Below are 16,798 nucleotides of genomic sequence, written 5' to 3' on the forward strand. Positions count from 1 at the left end.
TGGCTCTGCAAACACTCGTAACGTACTCTAGAAAAGCTAGAAGTGGTTTTGCAGTCGCTGAATACCATCTTGACAGTAGAAGGTCTGAGCTGCATTGAAATGATGTAAGGCCATGTGCACACGCTTGCCTCAACTATAGCTGTGGTATGTCAAGATATTCTTAGCATTTCTTTGATGAAGGTATTTCTGCTTAGTGAATGGAACCAAGAATAATTACGTGACAACATGTGCGAGGACTTTTCATTGCTATAATGTGCTTGTTTAGACAAAACATCTGACAAATCTTTTCTTTTAAATGTTTCCAATGTCCTTGAAACACCATGAGTGTTCTGCTTACATTTTAGCTGTAAGTACTTTTTAAAGTTATCAGTTTATGTGAACGCACCTGGTGTTGAACCAGACACAGAATGTGATGAGCAGAAACAAACCAGGGGACGTCTGCATTATTCATCGGTTGCTGTTTCCTGCGCAAACCTTTTCAAAGACGTCAAAGTCACCGCAGTCACTGGGCGGATGGAGCCCATGGTTCATCGTTTCGGGTGGTTGGCAGCCAGAGAAGCCAGGCTTTCAGTAGTAAGAGAGTTCTGAGGAGCCTGATGTGGGTTCGTTCTATAATCCCCCCCCCACCTCTCACAGGATCATTTGCATCCATTTTTCATCAATCTTTGTGTGAATTCTTAAGATATGAAAAATAGGCCCAGGGCCAGGCTTTTAAAGAGGCTTTTTAACTCTTCTCCATGCTGAGAGATCGGCCCTCTGTTTGAAGGGCTGCGTGGCAATATTCCTGTCTTTGACAAGATTATTCTAAATGTGTGGTTTTACTCTCTTCATATATTTGTTAATGATGTTTGGGTTGGGCAATATATTGATGATTCTGTGCCTCTGTGCCTCAAAATCCTAAATTAATGGGGACAAAAGGCGGCTTATAAGCATTTATTAAATGAGATTAGCACTGCTATGATTGTGGGAGAGAAGCAGTGTAGCATATAGTGCTAAAACCACTGATCAAAATGTTTTTAATCCTTGTAACTCGCTACATAACAAACGACAGTATCCAGTGTGTTCTCAGCTAAACATTCTTTAAATTCTGTGAAATAATAATACACAAGGGAAGACATGTAGGGAAGCAAAGAATCACCCTGCTGATAAATGGCATGCTTTTATTTTGAAGAAATGGAGCAGAAAACATCACAAAAAAGAAACTCCCTTTGGAGAATTCATCTTTTTTTTTTACATACTTGGACCAAGTAGGAGGCTCTGATCAATCAATAAACTCACACTTGAAAAGTCAACTCAGGCCAAAGTCAGTCATTTCGGTATTTAGCACCCATGAGTTATTTCCCCCCTGCCCCATCAAGTTGCATAGTATGGGGAAAAGCAGTTTTTCCCCTCTGGTGAGCTTCAGCTAATGAGCTCAGCTTAGCTGTAGGTGTGCATGGTGGCTTGTTGGAGCTGCCTGTAGCGCTTCCAGGAGGTGCTGGATGAAGCCAGTGGGTAGGAACATAGCAGCTCTGCACCTCTGTGCCCTTCAGCTCCTTAAAACTATCTGGCAAATAGAGGGGGGAAAGTTTTATGGCACTAATATACGCAAAGACTTTTCTCTTAGCAGTCAGGTGAGTTTTTCATGTGATTCAAAGGAATAAAATGGCTTTTAAATTCCCATTTGAAAATAATTTCTCTTTTCCCAATATTCTGCCTTGTGATTATATGCTTACTATTCACAAGAGTACTAAGCAAGTCCAGTCTTGCTTCAGTAAATCTAATAAATAAGTTTGGCTATAGCTCAATATGTGTTTCATAATTAAAACTCAATCATTGTGAGAGGCCTACAATGTATGCCTTTTTGTTTTCTTCTAGTCTGCATACCAGCAGCAAAAGCTGGCTGACGTCCATGTTTTGAAGTCGGAAGAGAGACTTCAGTTATAACTCCTGTGTGGGAGCATTTTTTTCTACTTTGTTAAGATCATATACATTTATTATACTTTTGAAAAGATCACAGTTGGTAGAGTAGGAGATTTTGAAAACTCAGTGAGAGTCAGCCAGATTTGGAAAGTAAACACACACCCCTTTCTCTCGGAGCTCACCCTGAAGCCACGCCTCCCAATCACATGGACGCTCATTACCTGAAGACGAGCTGCGGTCTCTGACTTCGGCCATCATGCACGTACCTCTCTGGTGCGCGCAGAGCAGGAAGAGAGTGACAACCAGCCAATACTCCACGCAGGGTCCACCCGGAGGATTGGATGATGTTTTTAGCATTTATAGCTTCCACAGATGATTCATATTCTTCGTTTTAATGCGAAACTGCCGAACTAATCGGTTGCTATCGGATTGTAAAGAGAAGTTACACTAATTTAACAAAAAGTGCATCAGAATGAAATCTCCTACCCTACCTTCAATGCTAGCCGTCAAAAACATTTGGGGTGTCCTGGATGACCAACAACACCTGCCCTATAGGAGCCTTTTTTATAAAACTGCACATTTTCAGAAACTAGGGTGATTTGCACTTTCACATTTTAGCTGCATTTAATTGCCAAAAAATGGTGCATGCTTTTCCCAGTGACTGTCTTCACTGACCCAGGTATGTCAAACAAGGATATACCTAAACAGTGCCAGCTGCCATTAGTGGCCAGATTGTTTGGGGGAAAAAATGTGATTTCATTGTTAGAGTGGTGAAACCATTTAAATAACTTCAGTGAGTATTCATCTGAGCATCTGCATATCCTGCTAAAATATGGTCCACTGAAAAAAACAAATTCCAAAGGGCAGAATTGGCTTGACAGTCTGCCATTGATTCCAGAAAAAAACAGCAAGTACAAAGTGATACTAATTACAGGTTGCTAAACATACAAACAGTCTCACAGGCAGTCGAATATCTCTCCCAGGATGCCAAGCAGGAGCAACGGGCTGCCAGGCAGCATAAAGAGTGCCAGACAAATGGCAGATATCTAACACAAAGCACAGCGATACAGGGACAGTCTGTCAGACCTCTAGATGAGAGTTTACCCAGCCAGGCAGCCAGTATTACCAGACTGCTGGAACGGCTGCAAACAATGTGGTTCACAGTGTAAAGATGTGTTCCTTACAGTCCAACTCACAACTAGTATTTGCATTTCCAAATGCATTCAAAGATGTTTGGTTAATTGAATTGGACTGCTGCTTATTTGATGATTTAAAATCCACCTTTAGCTTTAAAGGTAGAGACATTTTACAGTCCTATCTGTGCATTTAATGTATTCAGAAGGTGAAAGAAAGATTCCACGATGGAACAAATAAATCAAGCTTCAACTAAGAAATGTGAATTTATCACAGCTTACACTCCTGTCAATGTCTCTGTCCTACACCAGCTGTGGTGATTGTAGAGAAGTTTGAAATGCGTTAAATGAGGCACCTCATTTGTCCTTTTTTGGTCCAACAAACGCACGCCATCCATCAGGCTGTCTGGCAGTGTTGTTTGAGCATCACACTTCTTGTGGAATGACCTGTCACCATCTTAAATTTATTCGGTCTTATCTGCTGCCTACCTGTGATTTTGTGGAAACTGGGGTTTAAATCTTTGTCTGTGCCATCATGACAAGTTGCCATGACCCCTTATGCAAAATTGACTTCTAGTCCCCAGGGTGTTGGGGGTTGGACGTCCACTCAGCCTGAAGCGCAAATACTGCAATGTGACTCGGTCATGGTCAGCTCAAGCAGGAGGCGCTGTGTAATGAGCTTTTTATTCTAATAAGCTTGTGATGGCTCCTGTATATACTCGCAGGTAACATGGCAACGATGATAGATTACTTTTTCTTACTGTACAAGCAGCAGTATTAGAGTTTTACTCTATTAGAGGTCCCTAACCGGGTTTCACTGTCATCACTGAGCTTTAGTATGAGGGCAGTGTAATATGCAATTTTCTTTTGTATTAATGCTGCAGACCAACTGATAACTTCACGGAAATGCATAGATAAGAGGTGTATGGCATCGGGCACAGAGATCTACCTTTCTCACTGTAATTGGACTTGATGATGAATGGCATTGTGGGTCCTAATGTGGCAGTATGGTTTCATCTTGGGCCTCTGGCTCTCACTGGCTATTATCTCCATCCCGCGAGGATACATTGTGTCTGAGCCTTTGTTGGCTCTGCGCAGTGGAGTGGAGGATCTAATCTATTTATCACAGGGTCTGCGTGACCACCCAGCCAGGATATCGGATCATACCAGGCTCCCTTACGCTGTTCCTCAAGGGAAAGGAGGAAGCGCCAGTGTAACATGCAGCTTCACACCTGTCAAACAGTGCTGGTGTTGGTCATACCGGAGGAATGGAGCGCAGAGGGGAACACATTTAAATGCATTTGGTGTCATGCCTTCCTTGCCAAAAGAGTAGTGTGTGTTTTTGTCTTGTGCCACAGAACATGTAATCTTCAGCTCTTAATCTGATTCAGGACACTTTTGTTGAAGAAGAAGAAGCACTACTTGTGGTTTATTCTGCTTTGAGATGTTATTGAAGTGTTGCTCAAGCATGAATCTGGGTCTCCTCACTGCTTCAACAATTTTTTGACGTGATGAAATTGCATCATTCAAGCAAAAAGAAAAAATAAATGTTGAACTGCCCTTTGGCATGGTGTTGGAACTAAAAAAAACATCTGTAACTTTTCTTATTCAAGATCAGAAGATGATGCCGTCATACATTACCATTAAAATTACTCAACAGTACGAACAATCCTGCCTGCTTGTTTGTACCGAGCATCCTGAATAATAAGAATATTATTACATTGTTGTTAACAGTTTCCTGTTGCAGTAGAGGTGAGAGTGACGCTCAGGAAATGAAATGATATTTTAGGAAACCAGTGTACTGCAAGACACATCACGGACAATAAATTATCACAGAAATGGCAAAACATATTACATTCATGGAGACGCTAGACACATGTCATTACTACCCCTGTTGGAGCTGAGAATGTCTGAGTTGAGCCTGCTCACATTTAATCACTGTCACAAATGCGTCATTCTTTTCACATCCTTGCTTTTTTTTCCCACTGCTATCCAGCATGGTGTCCATGTATGCAGCGTTTCATTTGGTGCTCATTACGCACATTGAACAGAAGCAACCAAATATTGAGTTTTAACTGATGTTTCCATGGCAACGTACCACTGAATGGGAAGAGTTGGGTCACGTTAGTGTACTTTGCCTTGAGTGGCTGTTCAACACCAGATGACTCTTGTAGTGTGAAATAGGGCCATTTATGGAATCCACCTCCTCCGGCCCCTACTAATGTGGTCCAGCCAACAGACACACTTTGTGACACACCGTCAGCCTGAAAACCACCACAACCTCCATATTCAGATAGCTTATTGTTTTCAGATATTTATTTCTAGAGTATCTGCCCACTTTGTTATGGGTCACAGGAGCTTGTCATAAATTGAAAATAAAGCCAAAGCGAGTAGCAAGTATGTGATATATTTCATCCTTACCGAGGGAAGTCAATTCCCCTCCATGGTGTTTGTTTACCCAAGTGTAGCATGAAATCCTATCATTTGGAATCCACAGAGATGGGCCTGGCTATACAAAACAGTTGCCCAGTGCTCGTGCAAGTGATCTGATGGAAATCGGAAAACTTGACTGTGCACTGTGAGCCACTGATTTCTCATCTTGACAACTGGAAATGTGAAAGACACAGTCCCCTCTGCAGCATAGTTAATGAAGACACTGTCTAGTGTCGCTCTGTCTTTAACATAATGGAGCTTTGGTTATCAATATGTGAATGTCCTGTAGCGGTGAAAATTAATCTCTGGTGCCTAAAGTGCATGATGAGATGTGTGAATAATTCACAGCTTCTTGTTTATCTGACCTTGAATGTGTGTGTGTGTGTGCCTGTTTTTGTGTGTTTTGCCAGCTGGGAAGTGCTTCGGTTCCTGCTGTCAAACCTGCGCTGGTGGATGGAGGAGTACTGCTTTGACGGCTTCCGATTTGACGGCATTACCTCTATGTTGTACCATCACCATGGTATCGGTAAGACTGGGTTGTGTGCAGCTTATATTTCAGGACAGGATAGCAGGGTTGTCCAATAACCGGAAGGTTGGTGGTTCGATCCCAACTCCTCCCTAGTCACTGTTGTGTGTTCTTGGGCAAGACACTTCACCCTGTGGCGCGCCTTGCTAGTCATTGTATGACACTGCTTGTGCAGCAGCCGTAACGAATTTCCCTCTGGGATTAATACAGTATCAAAAAAAAAAAAAAATAAACTTTGCTCTCCATTATACCTGACAGTGAAGTGTGTGCAACGTACTTCTCAGAGTTACTAAGAATTCTTATGTTTTTATGGTTTTTCATTATGTTGTTGAGTAAAATCCACATTGTAGTGCAGAAAGAAAGTCGAGGAAGATCTCATGTTTTATTTATGTTTTCCATTTATTTGTTGGCAATAAAAATCAACTTTAATATGAAATGGCTCCTGCTAATGGTAAACATTTTGTACCAAACATAGGGGAGGTGTAAATGTACTGTAGTGCAGCACAAAGCATATGTATATTATATACAGTGAGCCGTAAAATGATATTTATTAGGACAGCTGGAGTAAGTAAAACAGCAGCATCGGTTTAAAAAAAAAAAAAAAGGAAGGATTTTGCAAGATGGGGTGGAAAACATGATGAGTGTTCACTGTGTGGGTGTTTACTCCTCAGGCACAGGCTTCTCAGGGGACTACAGTGAATACTTTGGCCTACAGGTGGACGAGGACTCTTTGGTTTACCTGATGCTTGCTAATCATATCCTTCACACCCTTTATCCTGACTGCATTACTGTTGCTGAGGTAAGAACACACACACACACACACACACACACAAACACACACCTACAACATCCATGTACTTTGGAATGACACTGCCCACAGCTATTATTAATTAAAGCACTTATTACTTAGCTCACTTACGTATTCATTGCTATAATTAAGAGTAATGCTACAGGAAATGGCATGTCACTCTTCTTGTGGCCTGTGGTGTTAAAATCAAAATGTACATTGTGGAGTGGTATTGATGTGATCTTGGCTGACTTGGAAAGAAACCTGCGATGTTACATAGAGAGACTTCTCTGCAGGATGTGTCAGGGATGCCTGCTATGTGCAGAGGAGTGGAGGAGGGAGGACTTGGTTTTGATTACCGCCTGGCTATGGCTATTCCTGACAAGTGGATTCAGGTAAGGTGATTTACTTCTTTTGCATCCACCTATTTGTGTGCCCTTTGTGTGTTTTTTTCTTCCTCCCCAGCCATTTGTGCAGCACTGCAAGCCTTTAGATGCAGAAATATCTGCATGAGCCGCAAATAGATTTAAAAGCAGGGATGTTTGGGCATGTTAAAAGACAAGTTTTTTGCATGTTGTGCTCTAGTGTAACTTGAAGAGAGTGTTAAGACAAGTACTCCCATAGACCAGAGTGTTACAGCTACCTATTTTATAATAAAGTCATCTCTTCAAGTTGGGGTGTTTTAAGCAGGAAATGGTTTAAATGTGAGACTCTCAGTGACCACACAGTGATGACCCCTCACTTCCTCATGCATGACAGAGGTGGTGAGGTATAAAGGCCACCAATAATCAGTAAATGGAGGTGGAGAAATAACATTGCTTGCATTACGTCCCCTTCACATCACTTGTTGTTTAACTTCACGTTACTTTTTTCTTTTTTCTAAAACTTTCTTTCACCGTGTTTTATGAGGCAAAACTCCTCCATCTGCGAGAAGCTTCTATGCTTTTCTTTCCAGTTCCAAACAATGCACACACTATATTCATACAGCCACAAGAGGGCATCAGATGCATAAACAGTGATCTGGATAACTAGATGATCAGAAGTCTGCATCTTTTCCTGTTGCAGAGCTTAGCACCTACCAGCAGCCTTCACAGTTATTGGCACCCAGGGCTTGCTGAAGGGCTCGGTGTGTGAGAGTGAAGGCTGCTGTCTGTGCTACATAAATGCTGAAAATCTTAATGCTTAAAATGATAGAAGGGTGTCAGAACTCACAGCGGCTCACAGCTTGCTGCAGTCAGAGTGGCCATTCTGACACCTGTCCACCACTGAAATAGTGTATGAGAAAAAACGAGCTGGACTATGGTGCAATAAAATGAGATGGCCTGATCCGATAAATCACTTTTTTTTTTACATCATATGGACAGCCAGGTGAGTTGCCATCTGGGGAAGAGATGCTAACAGAATGCATTATGGGAAGAAAGCAGTCCACCAGAAATAGAATGACGCTCTTGTACCATCCCTTCGTGGGATGCACAAGTGGAAATGGTACAAAGTGAACCACCACAACTAATACTTAGCTACTATAATGTAAACAGTTCACACAAAGTTTGGCTCTTATGGGGAAAAACATTTCATATGTCAAGCATCAGCACTTGTGTTTGTTTCTAATTTATTTGTCTTATTCCTCCTCCACCTGCTGTGCATGTAGGAAGGTCATTATTTAGCCACCCAAACACAGAGCTATGAATAAGCGACTGAAGCAACTTAATTAAAAAAATCCAAAATAAAAACTCTCCAGTCAGTGTTTTTCATCTCCTCTGCATGGATGTATATTTTTATGTGAGCAGACAGAAGAATTAGATTTAACATGAAGGTCATCAAGCCACTGATCCACAATGACATTTCTTTGTGATTTTTTTTTTTTTTTTTTAATGGAGCTTTACATACGCTGACAGTCACTTTTACATTTTACTTTATTCATTATTCAGTCTGAAATGTCCGTCCTTGGACTAGCTTTATGTGATGTCAAAGCAAAGTTTTTTTTCTTTCATTTGAATTTGGTGCTCTGTTGATTTATTTTTTTCTTCTTCTCCATCAGTCAGACAGTCTGAACAGTTAAAGATCAGAACGTGTGCTCACCCAAGAAGACAAACCCTCGTCCCTGCAGGGTTCCCACCCTCCACTCATTGTCAGTGGAAGTAAACCTTTCACATAGATTAAAATGAACTAATTCACCTTCATTTAATCCCCTTTAGTGGCTCTGAGCTATTGTTTTTCAGTATAACTTCCTCCCACTTTCCATCCTCATCATCCAATCACTGCCTCTCCCTATACTAAATGAATCGCTGTATGCTGTTATAGAATCACACACAGAAATTACTTCTAAAAGCCAAGGCTGTTGAGCAATGGTTTCACCCTTTTGTTGATGATTTCTTCGGATCATCATTCACTCACAGATATTCCTCAGGACTGGTGGGATGCTCTCAACTCAGTGTGTTGTTTCAAATTAGTTGCCGATGTGGCTAACATTCTGACTTGTTTATTCAGCTCCTGCAGGCACAATTTACATAAAACTGTGATTTAGTTTCCATCAGAATCTGTACTGATTTGTTCATAAAACTCAAATATTCTTATGAACTGGCCTCAGCAGGACCTCCGGTAGCTGTGTTGTCTGAGTTTATTCCACAAAACAACTTCCCCATAAGTTGCAAATAAGCAACCATAACAAGATAATTTCAGCCTTAATAAATTGAAAGAAGGATTCACGACTGTCTTCTAACACAGAGAAATATTTACACATATGTATGTATTGAGCAGTGTGGACTAATGTACTGTAATCCTATCTGGTCATATAAATCAGTAAAACCTGATCTACCTAGGGTGCAGACGAGAATTAGAGAACACATTACAACCTTTTTTTACATCCTTACATTTGTCGGTTTCTGTATTTCAAGGTCCTCCAACTTGTTTTTAAAGCACTCTATGGTGTTGGATTGGCACATCCAGCACGTCTCTCATGCTCACAGTGTATGAACCAGTAGGATTAAAACCTTTGGCAAGGCAGCTTTTAGCTTTTATGCTCCAAGCCGCTGTCTGCTTGAGGACCTGAAAGCTGCTGGAAGTGCTGAAAGTTTAAGAGGAAAACTGAAAACCTGCAGCTGTGGCAGGGTTTACTATGAACTATCATGTATAGACACCATTTCAGCGCAGTTATATCAGTCTATTTTTGACCAGTCTATAGATCTATATTCATGCGCACAAGTTTGAATATTCCAGCCTTTCGATGATGCTCAGTCATCCAGGTCATTTTCATTAAAGAGCTTGATGCAGGGCAACTGAAGGTGTTGCTGCTTCTCCCAGTAGCTTCATCAGTTCAGGTTTAAATGTCCTCATGACTAAAGCTGGTTGTGTCCTAACACCTACCTCAGCTTGTTGTTCTAACTGTCTAAGAACTAGCCTGTCTAACAACTGTCTAATGACTCTAAGACTGCTGTGAGACCGTGGTAACTGTGATGAACTCCCCGTTGTTTTCTTGGGACTTGTGTGGCAGAAAGACAATGTGTCAGACTGCCACCTGTGTTTTTCCTACTTGACATAGATGGCTTTATGGACTCCTCTTTCAAACCATCTGTCCTCTTGGCCCTGAATGTGTACGTTAGTGTCCTCCAAAGTGCGCCCCTTGTCTTTGCGGCGTGGATGGACTGTTGAGTCCTGACCTGTGGAGCTGGCTCTCCTGTGGTTCACCATGTGCTTGTGAAGTGGCTGTCTAGTACTCCAGTGTACAGATTGGAGCATTGTACTGAACTGAATATACCACACAGCTTTCCTAAAACAGTCCTAAAATATGATATTCTTCACCAGATCTCTAAATATGTTTTAGGCTTAGTTTAATTGTTACATTATTTAAGTCTCAATATGGTCGATTTGTAAAAATGAGCTTGCTCAACAAATTGGAAATAAGCTGCTTTTTCAGTGAGAGATTTTTCTTCACATTTAGTGTTTATGTTGGTCTACAAAGATTTAACTGCTCTGTTTACAGAAGAAACCCAACTGTAAAAAATCAAAGGTTTTTCCTCGTTATTTCAGCACAATTCTTCTTTTTGTAAATTTAGTTTTGTTCTGTCTTACAACAGAAGCAATTTAGGAGCTTGTCTTTAGTTTTGGATATCCTGTGTTGTCAGAGATTTTGAGATTGCCATGGTTCCATGCAAACATCATCAGCCATGCCTCCATAGGATATAAAATGTAGCCAGCTCTTGCTGAAGGAAGTGTTTTTTTTTAGTTACTGGTAAAGCCAAGATGTCAAAATACTAGGTAGGATGGCAAAAAACTTCACAAAACAACTTATATATTTAATATCCCTTCTAAAATAGAAAGTCTTTCTGTCACTGGTCATAAGGGGGGAAAACATGATAGCACTATCCAGCGATGTGTTATGCTGCTTCAGACTGGATTGGAAATTCTGGGCACCAAATAGTCTCGGTTCCTCCACAACAACTGTTGAAGCACCCTTTAGCTCGACACTCCTACCCAAACTGCCACTGTGAAAGCACATAATGGCCCACAATGGGAAAACATTGTTTATAACTGTTCAGCCATCAGGTATGGAAGTCCATAACTGTGTAATGTTGAAGCACTGGATGGATAGCGTGCATACCAAGCCAGAGAGACAAACAGCAACTGTGTTTGTCCCCTGCTGTTTCTTATAGAACCCACATCCAGACAATTGGTTTTTTTGGCTTGTTTTGTGTGCCTCTTGTGAAGGACACTGATAAATTTACAGTATTTGGGATCAGTACATAACTCATAATTTATTTTCTTTGCCCCTATGGTGCTTCTTCAAAGGTTGTATTAATAAAAAAATGCCTCCCTTTTTATTGTCAACATGTGTTTTTATGAATTCAGCAAACATTACTGTGGAAAGTACATTTGTAGAACAGAGACAGCAGGAGATCTGGGGCTGTATCTGTCTGTGCTGGCTGTCTGCTGGATGAAGGTGGATTGTTTTGTGTTCTCTCTTTGTTTAGAGCAAGCGGAGGCCTTTTCTTGCATTTGACAAAGCTGAATGTCTAAAGACAAGGCAGTGTGTTGTAAGATTCATGTAAAATTGCGCCTTCTTATCCACTAGCCCACAGTGAAAGTTATATTTACTCATATTTTGGAGAAAAAGCAAAGCAGAGTGTGTGACCTCGCCACCGCATGCATCCTCTTGCGCTACGGTTTCTTGTGTTTCTCGATGGGGGAAGGCAATGCATCGTTAATCAAGTCTGTCTCTCACAGCAGTGGGTTTTATTCTTTGGCGGGGATGGAGGGAGGAAAAGAGAGGGGAGGAGGGAGGTGGGGAAAAGAGAGAGAGAGACAGTCCCAGACTTGACCTTCTTCAGCAATGCTTGCAGTAGATGAGCAGGAGGCAGTGCTGCACCGTAGAGGTTTCACAGGATTATCCTCAGGATGCCACTGGAGAGGCTGTTGCTGCTTTTACTTTCCCAATAATATTGCTGGAAAAGCAACACTATAGTTTAGATACTTCTACCGGTTGCATCTTTTCAATTAAATGTGTTGCCTCCCTGAGGAGACTTGACGCCACATGAAGCTGGAGGAGAGCAAGTGAGCAGTAAAATTCTTGTATTTCTGTGCAGGGAAGCATTCATATGAACATGCCTTGGTATAGTCAGTGAAGTGCACTCAGGGCTAGCCTTGCCTCTTCTCACAGAGTGTCAATTAGGAAGGGATTTGAATGGACTGAAGTAGAGCCTCCAGTGAGGTGTGTGTTGCAGAAAAGGAGACATGGAGCGAGGAGGACTGGCATTCAGGAAGACAGACGGAGAGGGAGAGAAAGACGGACAGGAAGAAACAGAAGGAAAGAGAGACAAAGACACAGAGCAACAGAGCTGTGAGCTTATTTATAGATTCACATGTGTGCAAGAGTGAATTTCCCTCAGTTCCTCGGCTGGGGCCTCACGCTGTGTTCCGTCCTCAGCATGACTGATTGATATGACTCATTTACTGGCTGCAGAAGGCTGTTAGGACCAACAGACTGTGAAAAATTAAGATATCCTAATGAGAGGACCAGATAAGGCGCACAGCACAAGTTTGGATGATTCGATTCTGATTATGACCATAAAATACTGTCACTCCTAATGGATAATGTTACAAAAGCCCTCTAATTTAACAAGCAGCCTTCCCTCAAGCTACAATAGATTGAGATGTAATTGAAACAATTAGAGGTGGAGGAGGTAGAGGGCTCCATGGCAGCAGCTTGGAATAAGAGAAGGTGATGCAGAGAATTCTCCAGCATCCCTCTGCTTCCCTCAGCTGTTCGACTTGAATGACCTCTGAGTCAATTGTCCCAATTTTTGTTTCTGTTCCCCCTCTTATTTTAATTGAATGAAAATATCAGTCTGCACAGCTCTCTCCTTATTAGTTTCAGGGGAAAGAAATCCATTTCTAGTCCTCATACTTGCTCTGTCTATCACGCCAGCAACACTTTCAATTAACAAAAAAAAAAAAAAAATCAGGCTGCAGGCAAGCAATGACGGTTTCAGCTTGTTTGTGTAAACATGTCAGCGGCTTCATCGCCAGCCTTTAAAGGGCGCCCACTCTCTTTGACCCCCTCTGCCAGTGTCACCCTGTGTTTGCCTGCTTTAATGGCAGTAGGACTTCGGTTTCATCTTGCTTTATTTTATTTGTTAATTGCACTCTGGTGCCACACATGTATGATGTTAAAGTACACTGCAGCATTTCTTTAGCAAAAGAGCACTGTCAGGTGAGCTAAGTGTGCCTCTGAGCTGCAGCGAAGATGTTTTTGCTGGTAAAAAGTTCATATATTTACCAAAAATGTGAAAATAAAGACAGGAAAACATCAGCTTGATCCATAGTATGGAGGATTGCACACCTTTGTTCGCTGCTCACCTCCGGGGGCGGCTCTGCTTGTGTGAAGACAGAATGTCCCCATAGCAACACAAACTCAAACACGTTTTCAGCGGATGTGTTTGCAGAGACGATGAGAGGCAGGATGCTCGGCCAGCCGCCAAATGTAAAAACAAGGGCTTTGCACTAAACTCATCTCTGCCACCAAGTCCTTCCAAGTGATGGTAGCAGAGAGGCTCTTGAATCTGTTGCAGCATGTCAGTGGCAGTGAGATGACCTCATCCTGCCTCTTTTTTTTTAATTTTATTTCTGGCTCTGCCTAATTAATCTGGGCACTCTGGTTGGCTCCTGACAGCAGGCTTGTAAAGTAAGATTTGTGCACTGCTCATTATCATTGATGAAGTAGAGTGTCAGTGGTGCCAGGAAGCTCGGCTGGTCGGGGCTGATGTGGGTGAGCTGGTGGTAGGGAAGTCGTCAACCCATTCACTCCTGTCTTCGCTCTGACAGTCCCACTCCCAGATTAATTGCTCCCAGACCACTTTTGCGGTTGAATTGAATTGTAATGATTCATAAGGAAGTGTAAAATGTCTGATTGTACGTGGATGTGCAGGCAGCCTGGGTGATCTCTGGGGGTATGTCTCCTATAGATTCACTTGTTTAGTTTTTATACTGCAGCTGGTGTTGAAAAGGAAACCGGCCTTTGGAGGATTTGGTTATTTTCTGCTGGGGTGGCATTCTGCACTAAGCCGTAGGAGTGAAATTCACATTTAAACCCTGTGTTCTCGGTTATCTGATTAATGTGAGACATACGAACCCTTTCTCTCTAACAACAGATCACTCAGATGTGTCCTGAGAAAAATAAACAAGCAGCTGTGATTCATTTGCTTCTATTATTATTATTACATTTATGTTTATATATGAGTTGTATTTATGCATGTACCCACTCACATTTCACTTATTTTTCTACTTTTGTTTTCTATGCAGTCATCCAGTTCATTATCAGTATTTATAAATCTTGTTCAGCTTTATAGCAGCTACACACCCATTCAAATCCCTTTTGGGGGCTTCTGTAACCATAGGCAGACAAGCCAGTCCAACCCATTATAGCGTTTGTCTATTATAATAAATATCATAAAATTAGTTTTTTAGCTCTGCAAGTTGAGCTAAAACACGATGATGTGAGGCAGCTTGTGTGCATTTTGTGTGTGAACATAAGTAAAAAATAATCTGTTGGCAAATCTGCTTCTTTTATAAAGTGACAGGCATTATACTAGACCTTGGTTGCAATAGTGTTTATTGTATTTACCATATGATGACTGACATCCAGCATTGTCTGAAGAGGTGGAGCTGAGCTGGACTGCCAGCTGTTACTCAAAGTGGCAAATTAAAAGTTAACAGAACAGTTTTTGTAATAGGCTGTAAACATCTTTATTTCTAACATTGGGGGAAATGTCGTTTTTAGCCTGACAACTTGCCATACAGGATTTATTCCTGGGATATAAATTAACATTCAATACTAAAGAAACTGATCTTCTCCGGACAATAGATTTTACCTGCTGACTTGGGTGGGTGAATTTTAGCTTACAAAATATGATTTAAGTTCTGTTACTGATCAGGCCCTGACAGACTTGATGTTAATTTTAAACCAGACTTTTCAGCAGCACTCAGTTTGAGGATCACCGCCTTATTGTCACATGCTGTTAAGAGATCTGGGAGTTTGTAGAAGATGTAGATGAGCAGTCCGGTGCCTTGGTAGCATTGGCAATGAGTAATATGGCCACACAAGGCTAAGGTGAAGAAGAGTGAAAGTGAACAGATGGTGATATATAGAGCAGGATAGCCTCTCTTCAGGTGGACCAGCCAGTTCATCTCAGACATATTGATCGGCACAATTTACTCTCTTTACTCAGAGGATTATGGCTCTGTAGAGTAATATAAAGGTTTCCTGACATGTCAATCAGCTGTCACTGCCAATTCCACAGAGCAGATTTCAGCCTGTCACTGAAATGGCTTTTCCAACTCCCCCACCAGTCAGAGCGGCTGCAAGTTACTGCCAAGGGTTCTTAGAGGGCAGGAGCTCCTTTTTAACATTTAAAACTGGATAGGCTTTCTATCTTTTGTTTATTATTAATTCATTCCTGAGCTCACTGCTGTACTTACTTGATTATTTTTACTCTGCCCTCTGCTAGCATCTGTTTTTGAAACTTTTAGTGATTAGGACCAGTTAGTGGGACTGTATAGCAGTACTGTGTGGGCAGATGTGCCTTGGATGCATGTTTTGGTGACCCACTGTTTGCGCCTGACCTTTGGAAATGACTCTTTTGGCAGGAAGTGTGCATGTAGGCAGGCCAGCGAAGGGGCATTGATTCCATGGTTGGATTTATTGTTGAATCCTTCTGTTTGGATGAGAGGCTATGACCTTGCCCATCTCAGGTGGGGAGAGCTGATGCCTTACTACCCATAGGGCTGTATTGAGGTTATTAAAAACTCCATTACCACCATTCAAAGGTAGACATAACTCACAGTGCGGATATAGAGATGTCAAAACAGAGATTGATCTGAGAAAGAAGAGTAACCCAGAGAAAACTCAAGAGAAGTAGAAAGACTGCCAGAACTGAAATACTGAGCTGAGGGCATCAGTCAGAGCCTGAATAGATCTCTGAGCTACACATCTATCACACTCTTTTTTTCAATAACCCTTCTCTGTCACTGTGTAGATCCTGAAGGAGTTAAAGGATGAGGACTGGAACATCGGCAATATCATCCACACGCTGACCAACAGAAGATATGGAGAGAAGTGTATAGCTTATGCAGAGAGTCACGATCAGGTCTGGCTTTTCCTGCAGCACCTTCCTTTATGTTGTGTCTGCTATCGGGTATGAAAAATGAAACCTAAGCTACCTTTACAGGCTCTGGTTGGTGATAAGACCCTGGCCTTCTGGCTGATGGACAAGGAGATGTACACCAGCATGAGCTCCCTGGTTCCCATGAACGCAGTCATTGACCGTGGCATCCAGCTCCATAAGATGATCCGCCTCCTCACACACGGTCTGGGTGGAGAAGGCTACCTTAACTTCATCGGTGAGTAACACAGAATGATGCATGTGTTAGACTAAAGCTTATAAAAGAATATTATAACACAAAACGAAATGCTTAAAGTGCCATTTGAATTTCAAAACCAGTTCGGGGCCAGCAAAGTTCAGTAGG

General features: G+C 41.8%; 1 protein-coding gene across 1 annotated transcript in view; it reads left to right on the plus strand.

The window, feature by feature from the left end:
- Positions 1–16,798, plus strand: part of gbe1b (glucan (1,4-alpha-), branching enzyme 1b) — a 72,725-nt gene that overhangs the window by 22,085 nt on the left and 33,842 nt on the right. The window contains exons 8-12 of the mRNA XM_028419244.1: positions 5,879–5,994; positions 6,666–6,793; positions 7,078–7,176; positions 16,309–16,419; positions 16,501–16,672. Coding sequence (XP_028275045.1) covers positions 5,879–5,994; positions 6,666–6,793; positions 7,078–7,176; positions 16,309–16,419; positions 16,501–16,672 — 626 coding nt within the window. The remainder of the gene's footprint in view (positions 1–5,878; positions 5,995–6,665; positions 6,794–7,077; positions 7,177–16,308; positions 16,420–16,500; positions 16,673–16,798) is intronic.

This window comes from Parambassis ranga, chromosome 13 (genome assembly GCF_900634625.1).
Source record: "Parambassis ranga chromosome 13, fParRan2.1, whole genome shotgun sequence".
NCBI lineage: Eukaryota > Metazoa > Chordata > Actinopteri > Ambassidae > Parambassis > Parambassis ranga.